Below are 14837 nucleotides of genomic sequence, written 5' to 3' on the forward strand. Positions count from 1 at the left end.
TTTAGAACACTAAAAAAGACACTGATCAGAAGGACTTCTGCCTCACTTCACTTGGCAGGGGTGCACACTGGAGGACCGCTGGAGAGGTCCAATCGCCTTCTAAATCCGAACTGCAGACGGTCCGAGAATCAGTGTGTTTTTACATGAGTAGAATGTGTGCTTTTATTTAAAATGCATCTCTGGGTTATTTGTGGGGCATAGGAACTTGTTCATTTCCCCCCCTTCAAAATAATAGTCCGGCCTCCAACAAGGTCTGAGGGACAGTGGACTGGCCCCCTGCTGAAAAAGTTTGCTGACCCCCTGAGGTAGAAGGACAACAAGACAATAGTGCCCACCAGAAGTCCAGGAACACCAGACAAAGCAGACTGCCTGGTCTGCAAATATGGAACAGATTCTAAACCTCCAATGAGAAGGGCTTGTGCCTGTTTGTAAGAAGGCCTAAAGCAGAGTTCTCCAAACTTTACACATTGGTGACACACTTTTTAGACACGCAGCATTTCGCGACACGGTAATTCAGTTTTACTAGCAAACCGGAGGTTCAACTACTAAACCCTTTCCAGCCCCAGGAGGAGTTTGGGGAACACTCATATGACACCCTGCGGCCGACACACTAGTTTGTCGTGACACACAGATTGGAAAGCTCTGGCCTAAAGGGCTCCGAACCCTGTCTTTCCAAGTGCTCTCAGAAATACAAACAGTGGAAGAGAACAGCATGAGGAGTCAAGTACCATCGGTTTTCTTGTGCCGCCTGAAGCGGTTATTGCTGCTGCCAGTGTGGTTACAGCTGCTGGAAAGACATCTCCTGATAAGCAGAGTGTTTTAAAGGGGTCGGAAAAACCTGTTCTGCAAGTGAAGCCAACTCTACTGTGGAATTTGCTTACTTGCATCTGCCTGTGGCCAGTGAGGGCAGGTGCAAGAAGACTAATGAGAAAAATAAAGCACCATTAGCACTCCTGTACCCCTACTCCGCAGCGATCCTACCGTTTTATATAGGGCATTTTTTCCCCTGTTCCATCCTGTGTTCCAAATGCTTCATTGCGCTTAGAGGCTAACCTCCCCTCTGTTGAATTACAGATTTGGCGTAGGACATTTAATTATTGGCTTCGCCTAAATTTAAACCCCACTGGTCTACTACCCTTGGTATTGCAAGGTTGTCATGAAAGCGCTTGGACTAAAATTGTCAACCAAAAGCTTTACTTTTCTGGTTTATCACCACAACTGTTACTAACACTGGGCTTCAGTAAAGCAAATAATTCCCTATTTGCGAAATTTAACAATTCCAAAATACAGATGTGCTTTCCTCTTCACAAGATTGAATATACTGCCTTTGGCTGTACTTGAGGGTCGATTTCAAAAAATTCCACTGGAAAAACAGTTATGTCCCTGTGGAGAAGGCAGTATTGAGTCCGTGGCTCATGTGCTTCTGGCTTGCACTCTTTATAAAGATTTAGAAGCGAGATTATTGCCCCTCTATTATTGTCCATGCTGGGTCGCTCAACCATTGCTATGGTGTCCTTTCTTTTAGATCAAGATGATTAGGTGACAGCAAAAACTGCAGGGTTTTTAGTGGGGGCGATTAAAGTAAGATCTATTATTTGATTATTGATTTAAACCTCCAAAATGTATTTTGTATACTTAAGTTTTTACCTCTAACTTCAGTACATTTCATTTTATTTTATTCTATCCTATCGCTATGGCTAGTGGCTAATGCAAATAAAGATGATTATCTAGTCCAACCTCCTGCAATGCAGGAATGAATTTGCAGCTGTCCCAATGTGGGGATCGAACCTGCAACCTTGGCATTATCAGCACCGTGCTCTAACCAACTGAGCTATCCAGTGAAGGGCCAGATAATAGGCAAGGCACCTGCCATCAGCAGCCACACTTCGGACAAAGGGCCCTGCGGACCTCCAGCATGGTTTCTCGAGGACCATAGATTTGAAGGTGAAAGCTTCCTAGAAGGGAATGCATATTGAATCTGCTCTCCTCTACCAGGTTTGCAGATACTGGACCCCTCTGCTCAACCTCTCTGCAATCAAGCAAACAAAATTTGGGCTCCTATCTTTCCTTCTCGGAGATTACCTGCCCTGGCGCAGGGGACATGTTGAGAACGAAAAGCCAAAAAGGGTACAAGGCCCAGGAGAGGTTGCACAGCATCCAAACACTTTCTCTCCTGTTGAAGGCAGGACAAGAACTGGGAAGCTACCAGGAGAGACAAGAAACCAATGAAGGAACCTTGCCTCCAGAATCTCTTGGAAGCAGTCACTTTCTCCCAAGATGTTTTTATCTTCTCCAGAAGGGGAACAGGTGATCTGTGTACATTTCCCATATCCACTATTCTCTCTCTGCTTAAGTAGCTCCAAGATGCAGGGAATAGCAAGGGAGGCCTTGACATGGAGGCATGCCCAGGCCGTTCATAGCTTCAACATCCTGTTGCGCTGCCTGGGAACATGCCCATGCATGCAGGTAGCAGGAAGAAACAAAATGGCATTTTAGGCTTCCTCCAGGTACAGACACTACCTCCTGAGGTCATTGGATCAAATCCCAGGTATGCCTGTATTTTAAGAATGCCAGCTCTTCTACCCAAATCAGAATGGACCAGGAGCAGTACCTTGTACAGTATTAAGATAAATGGTGATATCCACTGAAAACTTTTCCTGTTCTCCTTGATAACATGGGTTCCCCTTTCAACTCATTATGCCTTTAAAACAAATATTGTCAAGATACTGCCTAACTAAAAATTCAGAGTTGTTTACTGGACAGATTTGCATCAGGAAAAAGGTTAGATCAAATCTCTACGTAACCGTGAAAATCACTCAATGACCTTGGTGGATTTTCACCCTAGCTGTTTACCTCTTTCGATATGACTTCCGAAATATTGTAGGTTTCGTCTTCTCTCTCTCTCTTCTTTTTTCCAGCTGCAAAAAAAATATTGGACAGGAATCAGCAGCTGAACTTTTAACAGCAAAAACACAACAGGTTTTTTTTTAAAAGAATTTGATAAGTCTTACCCAATTTGCCTTCTCTTCCATCATTTTCATTCTGAAGCAAAGCATTTAGGACAAAACCATTAACAAGCTTATATTTTATATACGAATGATAATGAAATCACTGCTGCAAACAATTCTCTATTATCTTACAAACTATTTCCAAAGTATACTTTAGTGCAAAAGGTTATAGGCAGTTGCTCCAATGATCTTCAAAAAAATAAAAAAAATCTCACTACAAGTGTATTGCACTATGGTCAGAAACTAGAGAACATACCAGCATTTGCAACAGAATTTTATGTACACATCAGGGTCTCTCTTTAATATAAATGTTTTAAAATAAATATTGCTTCACTGTATCAAACAGTATTTGACCTTTTTAAAAAATAAAATGCAAACAAAATTAAAAACCTAGTATTACACTCTGAGTAGGGCCAATTAATATCAATGGACCCAAGTTACCCGAGCCCACTAATTTTAATGGGTCTACTCTACCGTGTTTCTCATATTATAAGACATGTCTTATATTTATTTTTTCCTCAAAAAAACACACCATGGCTTATTTTCAAGGGATGTCTTATTTTTTAATTAAGTATGGTAAACCATGCATAAATATTGTACTTTTGCACCAAGCAAAAGCACACTGAGGGGGAGCAATTGCATGCAATTAAAGCTTGCATTAAACATGCACAAAGTGAAAGTTTTCTGAGATCAAAAGCAGCAGAACAAAGCCCAAACAAGCATGATAAAAGCATGCTTTTCACAAACTTTTCCTGCATCACAGAATAGCATTGCATGCATACCGTGCAAGCTCAATGTTTTCAGCCCAACAAGCCTTGAACTTCGCGCAACACGGCTCCTGCCAGCAGGGCCGTCTTAAGCCTTTCTGGCGCCTTGGTTCAAGGATCCCTCCAGCGCCCCACGCCAGCTTGGGACTTCCATTTTCACTCTCGGACCCTGCACCGAGTGCCTGCATCTTCATCTGCTGCAATTGCAAGCAGCAGCTCGTCAGGTGCAGCTCCCCCCTTTTCCCTTTGGTAAACAGCCTTCTTGTAAGGCGCAGCGGGCAAGATCCCGCACACACCCAAAAAGGGAGGCAAAACCAGAAAACAGAAACCCTGGCCGGCTGTTCGGGCAGCTGAATACTCAGCACGGCCGCCTTGCCTTGGCTGGGATCCACCTCAAACCACCTTTTCCGCTCACCCTCAAAATCGCCTTGGTTTCGGGAAGGGAGGGGGGAAACTACGGCCACCAGGGAGACCTTCTCAGCGACCCACTCTGATCAGGGGAAAAGACAGAGATGGGGAAGCGCGCTGGCGAAAGGAAGAGATCACCCAGCAGGGGAGAAGACACACACACACACACACACACACAGAGAGAGAGAGAGAGAGAGAGAGAGAGAGAGAGAGAGAGAGAGAGAGAAGCAGACTTGGTCTGTGGTGTTAAGTCCCTTATTACTGTATGTTGTTGTTGCTGCTACTGCTATCGCTTCCGCCACCGGCCCCAAGCCAAGCTGCCTGGGGAATGTCTCTCCCCCACCATCACCACAAAAAACTGTGCACGCACACCTCCCCACTTTCTAGTTGGGTTGTTGGAAAACAGTCGCGATCTCCCCCCCCCCCGTGATTTCCGTTTCACTCCCACCACCACCCTCCCTGCTCCTCTCCAGTGAAAACAGATAACCCCGGCACAACCTTGTGCCTCTTTTCTTTTCTCGCAGCCCCACCACCACTCCTCCTCCTCCTCCTCCTCCTCCTCCTCCTCCTCCTCCTCCTCTATCATCACCTCCATTTCCTTGGGCTCTCTTCTCTTTCTCTTTCTCCCCTCCTCCTCCCATGGCTCCATGTGTCCCCAAGGAGCTCCCGGGTCAAGCTAGCAGGAGGCAGAGAGGGGTGAGGCAGGTGGCCCCCACACTTTTTAGTGCTTGTTGTGCTGCCAGGGCAGGGAACACTCGGCATGGCCAGCAGGGCGGGCGGGCGGAAGCGGGCGCCTTCCCGGGGATGGAGCTCTCCTCCTCTTCTTGCAGAACCAGCAAGACGCCTGCCTAGAGTGGCACCACGCGCCTGCTGCCACTCTAGGCAATAGTCTCGCTGGTTCTGCAAGAAGAGGAGGAGAGGAAGCTTTTGCCGCCTTGCATGGAGCTCCTGGCTGCCGCGCTCAGCTGGACACCAGCCATTACGTGCCCCTTTGGCGCCCTTTTGGTGCAGCTGCCTGCCAGCTGCCGGGGCTTTTCGCGGCTTGAGCTGTGGGTCCAGCCGGGTGTGCTGCAGCTCTTGCCGGCTCCCACTCGGACGGAGCTGCATGTGGCAGCAGCATCCGGTTCTGAGGAGACATCTTCCTTTTCCTCCCACCACAAGCCGGTACGGCTTATTTTCAAGGTATGCCTTATATTTCACCAACCCTTGGAAATCCTGCCATGCCTTATTTTGTAGGGATGCCTTAAAATATGAGAAACACGGTATGGTTACCAGACATCCCCGTTTCCCGGGGACAGTCCCCGGATTTACAAATCAGTCCCCATACAAAATCAATTGAAGTAGAAAAGTGTCCCCAGATTCATTGGGGGGGGGGAATCTGTTAAGCAGAGTCTACTCTTGTGCATGACCAATGCTGGATAGCCAAAGGGTTTCAGTAATACTTATTTCTCAAGCCAGCCCCACACAGAACATATCTAGAAGTCTTCAAATAGCAGTCTCTCCGTCTTTCAGCTGATGGTTTATAGCCAACCAAAGCTGTTAAGAAAGCAGTCCAGCTACAGCAACAAACTTCAAACCCAGGAATAGTTAGAAGAAGCAATACCCACAGGCTATGGACTCCTCCAGCCCCCAGTGGTTTTTCCAAAAGAAACAACAGGATCAAATTACCCATTGTCCACCTGGGTAACCAAGGCACTCTTATCTCCTTCAACCAGGGACTTAACTTTCTCCCACTATCACCAAAGAAATCTTTCCCTAAAGAAAATTATTTTACCTTTGTAGTGTTTGGTGATGCTTTCTTCTTTTCTAGCTTTTCTTTCTTTCTTTGCTCCTTAAGGAAAGAAAAAGAATACACGTTTCTATCCACCAAATCTCTCAAGCATTTTAAAACTGGGACGAAAAATACCGCAACAGATTTAAATGTCCAATCCGCCCTAAGAACAAGGTTGAAAAGCACACAACAATTTACCAATTTTATTAACGGCAAGTAAAAAGAATCTAAACTCCTCAATACGGGCATTTTATGTTGACATGTTTATATCCAGGGTCCAAATCTGAAAGCTGCCACCAAGTTAAGGAAATATTCCACTTGTCACCGAATGGCTGTGAAACATCCATTCTGCAAGTAAGAATTTGTTTCCTTTTATTTCTTTACACTAAGAGGCAAGCATGTTTTACGCCTTAACCACTACTGTGGCATTTTGAGACACTGCATCTACATACTGTATATTCTGTAAATACTGGAGGAAATAGTGCTGGCCGGTGGGTATCTGAAAGAAGGGAATGTTTGTACAGCAAAATGAACTTAACATATTTAAATGTGATACTGGGAAACAAACCATTCTATCTCCATTCTTAAAATGACCTTATAGCAGACTTGTTAAAAGCTTAAAACAACACTCTAAATGTACCCCGCTTCATGTACTGTCTTGCAACTTTCAGAGACAGTGTTAAATAAATGCTGTTGAAATTATGTGTAAGAATTGAACTTTCAAGAGTCTACACAATTAAAAAAGGAGGCCAAATATAGAAATAGCTTTGTTTTTATTATGATGAATGCTGAGTGTCCAAAATGCTACTGATACCTCTCAATGGCTGGGCTAAGATGTCCTCAGAACTGCATCAATGCATGAGTTCTAAACTTTGGTTAATACCGGTATTAACCATGGTTTGCTGCAATAAGCCACGCTTCATAACCCATTGTTTGAAGGCTTGTTTCAAGCAAACAATATTTAAAATTAACCATTGTTCAATTCAGAAAAAACAAACTGTGGCTAATTACAGTGGAACCTTGGTTTACACCTACCTCGGTTTACAAACGCCTCCGTTTACAAACGCCGCGGACCCGAAAGTGTTTACATCCGGGTTCCGCGGCGCTCAGATGCACAGAGGCTATCTGCGCAGTTTGAGCATGCGCAGAAGCGATCTGCGCAGCACGCGCAGAAGTGCTCTATCGGCGCTTCGCGCATGTGCAGAAGTGTGCCTTCGGCGAGCGAACGCCTCTACGGAACGGATTGCGTTCGCAAACCGAGGTACCACTGTATAAATGCAACCGAAAGGTTCTCAACGCTTCTTCACGGCCAGAGGGGAAGGCATGTGAACTTGAGGCTCACATCAGCGTACCTTTTCAATGTACTTTATCAGACGCACAAGTCTAATTTCTTCACTTCCCACTTTAGAGCACTTACCTCCAGCTGCTGCTGTTCCATTTTGGTCAGCAAGAACTTCGAGTAGATGTTGCTTTTCTCAAGCAAGTGTTGAAGCCTCTTGTAGCGCATTTCTGTTGAGTCTCTGTCCCAGGACATGCGAGCCTAGGAGACAAACAAGAACCCATTATCAGCAGTAACTGAGTGTGGCAATATTGCAAGCCATTAAAATGTACAGCACATTGTCAATAGAAAGGGAAACCAATATTAAACCGAGGTCACTCAACTCTTCTATAGCTTTCCCCAAGAAGTATTGGAAATATAGCTGTGCTAAACCTGAGAGAATTCACACTACTACACTGCCCAGAGTTTCCTGATGAGAAACCATGTTTTTACTCATTTTGCACCTGCTGTAGTTATGCTCTGAATTTCCTGCCTTTGGAAAAGGGACCAGAAGGGATAAACAGAGTATGGGAAGCTTGCATTTGTCAGCTTAGCCATAGGCCTTAAAAAATGGTGGAGGATGAATGTCTTCCTACTGCACAACGAAAAGGTTGTACAGGGAGCACGTGATTTAATGAAGGAATATTTTGAGCTCAACTGTAACGGGGAGGTAGAATTGAAAACAATATGGGATGCAGGAAAAGCGGTGGTTAGGGGGTATTTCGTCCAGCAAAGTAAAATTGAAAGGAAATTAAAAGAAATTAAGAAAATAGAGTTAATGGAGGAGATAAAAAGGAAGGAGAAATTATTATATAAGTTTAAAAAAAATGATATAGAACAAGAGATTAAAATTTTAAGATTAGAGTATGAAAATCTAATAGAGCAAGAAATGGAAAAAGAAGCACAATTCTGGAGGTATAAACACTTTGAATGGGCCAACAAACCAGGCAAGTTACTCGCCTGGCAAATAAAGAAAAGGAAAAGTGAAAGGATAATTAACAAATTAAAAATAAGGGGGAGGGTGGTAGAAAGACCTAAAGAAATAAGGAAAGTGTTTGAGGACTTCTATACAGATTTATATAGGAAAGAAAACGAAAACGAAAAGGAAATAGAAGAGTATATAAGTAATGCCAAATTGTCAAAAATTATGAAAGAAAAAATGGGGAAAATGAATGAAAGTATAAACGAGTCGGAAATTAGAGAAGTAATTCAAAAAATGAAAATTGGAAAGTCCCCAGGGCCCGATGGCCTACCAATAGAATATTATAAAAAATTAGAAGATATATTAATGACACCATTGAAAAAATTAATTAATGAGATTTTAGAAAAAGGTGGGACACCGGATTCCTGGAGAGACGCAATTATAACTCTAATACCTAAGCAGAATAGTGATTTGGAATCTCCAGCAAATTATAGGCCCATATCCCTTTTAAACAATGATTATAAAATCTACGCAGGAGTCCTGGCCAATAGGCTAAATTTAGTCCTAAAAGAAATCGTACATGAAAACCAGGCCGGTTTTGTTAAAGGCAGACAGATTAAGGATAACATCAGAAATATTGTTAATATTATTGAATATCTGGAGAGTAATAGAGGGAAACAAGCGGCAATATTAACAATTGACGCCGAAAAGGCCTTTGACAAGGTATCGTGGGCATTTCTTAAGAAAGTATTAGAGGAACTAGGACTCGGAGAAAGGCTGAGAAGAGCAATAGGGACAATATATGAAGATCAAAGGGCAAGAATTGTAATAAATGGGATAACATCTGGAGAGGTTAAAATCTATAAAGGCACAAGGCAAGGGTGCCCCCTGTCCCCCTTATTATTCATCATAGTTCTGGAAGTTGTGCTAAAGAAAATAAGAGAAGAAAAAGAAATAGAAGGGATCAGATTGGGAGCGAAAAGATATAAAGTTAGGGCATATGCGGACGATTTAATCGTCACCACCGAAAATCCCCTAAAAAGCATCCCTAAAACATTGGAAAAGATTAACGAATTTGGGAAATTAGCCGGATTTAAAATAAATTATAACAAAAGTGGTATCTTAACAAAAAATATGGAAGAAGCAGAAAAGAAAGAATTACAAGAGGTAACTGGCATTGAAATTAAGAGAAAAATAAAATATTTAGGAATCCACATGACAGCAAACAACATAAATTTAATTCAAGACAATTACGAAAGAACTTGGAAAGAGATCAAAAGGAAAATGGAAATGTGGACTAAGTTAAAAATTTCGCTGTTAGGTAGGATCTCCATCATTAAAATGAGTGTGTTACCGATGATGATGTTTTTATTTCAAAACCTACCAATTTTGGCAGGGTCTAAATGCTTCGAGATTTGGAAAAAAGATATCAGTAAATTTATTTGGGATGGGAAGAAGCCGAGGATCAGATATAAAGTATTAATTGACAAAAAGGAAAGAGGTGGACTAAATTTACCTGATCTTAAATTATACCACGATGCGGCCGCCCTGTTCTGGCTAAAAGAATGGATTGAGCTAAAAGACAGTGAAGTTTTGGACCTGGAGGGTGCCGGACTGGGGTTCGGCTGGCATTGGCACCTATTAAGAGAAAAACTGAATGTACATAATGCCTTATGGAATAATATCATCAGGAAGTCAATTTATAAAACATGGGTAAAATACAGGGGGATATTGGAACCAAGGACACCACGGTGGATATCACCTAAAGAAATAATTTCAGTTAAAAGAGTAAATATGGAAAGTAATTGGCCGATGTATAATGAATTAATAGAGGAGCGGGATGGACATTTAAAATTAAAGGATTATAATGAAATTAGAAGACATTGTAATGTGTGGCTACAATATTTTGAAATTAACGAAAGATTTAAAAAAGATAAGACAATTGGTTTCGAAAAGGAAATGTCTAAATTTGGGAAAATAATATTGGAAGGGGAAAATAAATTTATTAAAAAATTGTATGAATTGATTCTGGAGTGGGAAACTAAAGATGAATTAACAAAAGACGTAATGGTTAAATGGGCGCAGGATGTGGGCAAACCAATAATGTATGAAAGTTGGGAAAAATTGTGGTTAAGGGATATTAAAATGGTTATTAGTTATGATTTGAAGGAAAACATTTATAAAATGCAATTTAGGTGGTATCTAACCCCGGTGCGCCTGGCAAAGATATACAAGGGAAACAACAATACCTGCTGGAGGTGTGGGGAGGAGATCGGAACATTTATACATGTCTGGTGGTGGTGTAAGAAAATAAGAAATTTTTGGGATGAGGTATATAAGGAGTTAAAAAAGATAATTAAGACATCATTTAAGAAAGAACCGGAGATATTTCTTTTGAGCATGGTAGGCGAAGAAATTAAGGCCAAAGATAGATGTTTGGTAATGTACAGCACTATAGCCGCCAGAATTCTAATTGCACAAAATTGGAAAAGTGACAAAATCCCAAATATTAAAGATTGGCTGACGAAATTAGTGGGATATAAGAATTTGGCTATCCGAAATGGGATATCAAAAGGATTGGGTAGGGAAAAAGCGGGTAAAAATTGGGAATCTTTTGAATCATATATGAAAAATAAGGTAAAATGAGCGAATCTTGAGGCAGAGATATGAAGGGCAAGGAAACTAAGGGGTAGGAGGAAATTGCATTAAGCATGCATCAGAACAAAGAAAGAAAATCAACATACAGGAATGACTGGAAGTCACTAGGGTGGAGGGTATGGGGAGGGTATTTAAGTTTCTCGTAACAGATTTAATGGTTAAGATGAATTGGACCAGAGTCCATAAATTAGGGGGTTGAGTATGAATGACTGTCTGAAGAGATATTTGATTTGTTTATTCATTATTTGTTTATTCATTATTTGCTTCTATTTTAAATCTTCTGTTTGATGATTAAGATTCTCACGTTAAAATTTTTGTTATAATTATGATTTGGATACTTTACAAATATTATTTGGATTCTGTTATGTCTTATTCTTACTTTGTTTAAGTGATTGTTTTCGAATATAAGGTTTTTCTTTATTTTCTTTTTTTGTATTATATTAGTTTTGTTTTTCTTTACTTTGACGTCATACGTGTATGTGTATGTTTGTGAGTGTGTGTATTTTAAATAATTCCAAATAAAGTTTATTTTAAAAAATTTAAAAAAAAAATGAAAGAAGCTAGTGCTGCTGTTGGATGCCCTTTCCTCCTCTTTCTAAAGGGATGAATGTTGTTGTTGTTGTTGTCTTTCATCGCAACCAAATTTTATTTCAAAGGATCTCTAGAGAGTTTGCCCCAAAGAATTAAACAGGCAGCTTGACTGACTTTAAATCTGAAATGTGGTATTTTACAATAATTGTACCTAGGTCACAACATCAACCATAGTGCAAGGGTAAATCAACATCAGCTTCTGGGACAGCACTAGTCATGATGGAAGAGCTGCCTCAATTTATGCAGGGACTTTTGAAAGTTTCAGATTATACTAAGGGATATCCAACATGTCCTTAATCTAAATGATGGAAGCCCTAGCAAGCAGGATGCATCTGAACACACGCTTACTAGCTAGGCTTCAAATTTAAGGGAAACAGCAAATGACATACATTTTATTCCCATTCTTTAAAACATATCCTCCATCCTTGGAGACAATGGCCCAAGAAACTAGGGGAACCATCAGAGTAACCTATTTTCTTAAGGAAATAACATAAAATTTATTGATATTAAGCACTAGACACTTCAGACAAAAAAGAAGGGGTCACAGACTATTTATATCGGCTGTATGTCCCAAAACATCTTAAGAAAATGAAAGGCTGTGACAATTTTGTCCTTGGAAAAATGTCCTACAATGTCTCTTTTTTTATTTTTCTGGTTACAGGTAGGTAGCCGTGTTGGTCTGAGTCGAAACAAAATAAAAAAGAAGTGTGCATGCACACGAAAGCTCATACCAAAATAAAAACTTAGTTGGTCTTTAAGGTGCTACTGAAGGAATTATTTTATTTTATTTTTCTGGTTCTGTATCTTGCGTAAGACTATGGTCACATTGCTAAACCAGCTCTATTACATTCACTGCTTTGAACAGGAAGGGAGCAAAATCCTCAGTTCAAGGGTGGCTTGAAGAATTAAGCTGCTTGGAGCATGTGTGGTGGACCCACCAGAAGAGCATTCAGAGGTAGCTGTAAACGGGGCTGTTTGAAGGGACAAGATGGTGCTCCATTCTACACTTTTATGTTAATCTCTTTAAAGCTTTTAAGTAACCTAGAACTTTACGCTGTATCAAACGCTCCAATTCAACATGTGCAATGGAACTTTCCCCATCTCTCCTCTGAGGTCCCCTGCACACCCTCGAAATCTGCTTCAGAGGGTTGGGGGAAGAGACAAAATGGAAGTCCCATTGTGCGAGCTCTGTGCACACAGCCCTAGATATCACCCACTATTTCCATCATGCAAGTGTTAACTAAGGGGATGATTTACCAGGCCTATTGCCCTTCTTGCAGACTTCTCAGAGGCATCTGGATGGCCACTGCAGGGGAAACAGATGCTGAATGACAGGCCTTTGGTGTGACCCAGCACTTCTTGGGTTCTTAAGTGATTATGGGAATTTTACAACAAACCAGTACCAGGGATCTCACTTCAATGGCTTCAGCAAATTTTTCAACCTGCAAGCTGAAACAAGTATCTAAACTAAATATCTCCTTGGTTTGGACTGCAGCATAGTCACAAAGCCAACTGTGACTGCTTTTAATTCCATGCAAGCTGTGTTTCTTGTTTATTACATAGTCTATGTCTTGGGTTATTCTGAGAGCTGCCCAGAAGCATTTTACAAGGAATGGCAGGGCACAAATACTTCAAATACATGTAAAAGGATTTCTAGTTATTGTTTATTAATAACTGCATGCCCCATCCCTTAAACTCACAACTCCCCTTGCACAACTTGCAGCAAACACACTTTACCTCCTCCATTATCTGCCTCTCCTTCTCTATTCCTTCTGCCTCAAGCTGCTTCTCCTCCTGTAGCATCGCTGCTGTGATTTCGGTGGCTCCAGCTTCCGCACCCATGTCTTGCTGCAGGTGTCCTAAACAAAAACACAAGACAAGCATGGCTAGGGAACCGCTAACATGGGTCTGGGGCACACTTTACCCTGGACAAAAATAAAGCAGGCTGGAGGGTACAGTACCTGTTGCTTCTTTGTTTTACACACACACACACACACACAAACACACACACCTCCCTCTCTCTCTCTCTCTCTCTCTCTCTCTCACACACACACACACACTACTAGCTGGTTCTAGCTCCTGAATCCTCTATCTTAAAAGACCTCCAACCCCTTTGCCACCATCTATTTCCCTATTTTTTCTGTTGTCCCCCGTTGTTGTCTCTTTATAATACAGCGTTCATCAAGAACAATACAAACAAGTAACGGATACCCATCACCTCACCAGCAACAAAGCGAAACGAGGTGGAAAATAATACCGGTAGCAGCATGTTAAGTTGTACTTTGGCCTGAGGAACAGTGCTACAAACTTGTTTGTTTGTTTGTTTTTTGGAGGGGGGGGAAAGGGAAGATGCACCCTACTTTGCTAAACTCCGATTTATCCTCATAAAGGAGGTTATAATCCCACCGACACCAACCCCATATTTTTTTCCTCACCTCTCTGACTCCCCCCCCCCCACTCTCGCATAAAGCTCTTACTGGCTTCCAAAGCTACCATCGAGTCAAAGCGATGGCGGCGTGCAAAGAACAATAAATGAGAAAAAATAAAAAATAAGGGCGGTGCCAGAGGCCTGGACGGTTTCTCGAGTTTTGTGTGTATTATTATTATGATTATGATTATTATTTTATTATTTTGGGAGGGGTGGGGAGCGCACTCTGCACATGCTCTGGGGCAACCTTGGGGGAGGCACAATAAGCGGTGAAAAGGGCGCTGCTGCTGCTGCTGCTGGGATTTTCTTCCCGGGCTCTCTGCTGGGGGGGGCGAGGCGGGGAGAGAGCACTCTGCACATGCTCAGGAGACACCCAAGCCCACAATAAACATTCCCCCGGACCCGGCCTCCCTTGGCGGCTCCTCACCTGCGTCGCTCCCGGACGAGGCTCCGCCGTTCTCCTCCACAGGCATCGCGCCGCCGCTTCTGACTCGCGCCGGGTTTCGAACGCCTCGCCGCGCTTTCCGGCGAAGTGGGCGGGGAAGAAAAAAACCGCGCGCTTTCCAAATATCGCGAGAAGAGGGGAGGGGGGAAAAAGCGGCACTTTCGCGGGAAACTACCGAGTCAACAAATCCCTAGAGAGATAGCAGAGGGAAAGGACAGAGTGACGCTCTGCGGGATTCTCGAGGGGGACGGCTCCCGGGAGAAGCCTTGCGGAGTTGGGGGAAAGGGACACCCAAGGGTCATCTAGTCCACCCCCTCGAGAGGCAGGGTTCTTTAGTCCAACGTCGGAACTCGAACCCGCGACCCCGGGATTCGGAGTTCCATGCTGTACTACGGGCTGAGCTATTTGCCTCCTTCGCCTGCGTTGTAAGGAAAGGGGAAGAGGCAGTCCGCAGACGAAATGGCAGAACCCCAATATATTTCTAACGTAGCGGTTTCAGGGGAAACTGCGTTATTGCTACC

The 14837-nt window shown here is 42.6% G+C and overlaps 1 protein-coding gene across 1 annotated transcript in view; it reads right to left on the reverse strand.

Moving 5' to 3' along the window:
* Positions 1 to 14434, reverse strand: part of HELLS (helicase, lymphoid specific) — a 32798-nt gene extending 18364 nt beyond the window's left edge. The window contains exons 1-6 of the mRNA XM_035137841.3: positions 14299 to 14434; positions 13181 to 13302; positions 7372 to 7494; positions 5958 to 6014; positions 3012 to 3042; positions 2854 to 2918 (exon numbers count right to left, since the gene is read on the reverse strand). Coding sequence (XP_034993732.1) covers positions 2854 to 2918; positions 3012 to 3042; positions 5958 to 6014; positions 7372 to 7494; positions 13181 to 13302; positions 14299 to 14344 — 444 coding nt within the window. The 5' untranslated portion in view covers positions 14345 to 14434. The remainder of the gene's footprint in view (positions 1 to 2853; positions 2919 to 3011; positions 3043 to 5957; positions 6015 to 7371; positions 7495 to 13180; positions 13303 to 14298) is intronic.
* Positions 14435 to 14837: the final 403 nt, after the last annotated feature.

This window comes from Zootoca vivipara, chromosome 5 (assembly GCF_965207765.1).
Source record: "Zootoca vivipara chromosome 5, rZooViv2.hap1.1, whole genome shotgun sequence".
Classification (NCBI taxonomy): Eukaryota; Metazoa; Chordata; class Lepidosauria; order Squamata; family Lacertidae; genus Zootoca; species Zootoca vivipara.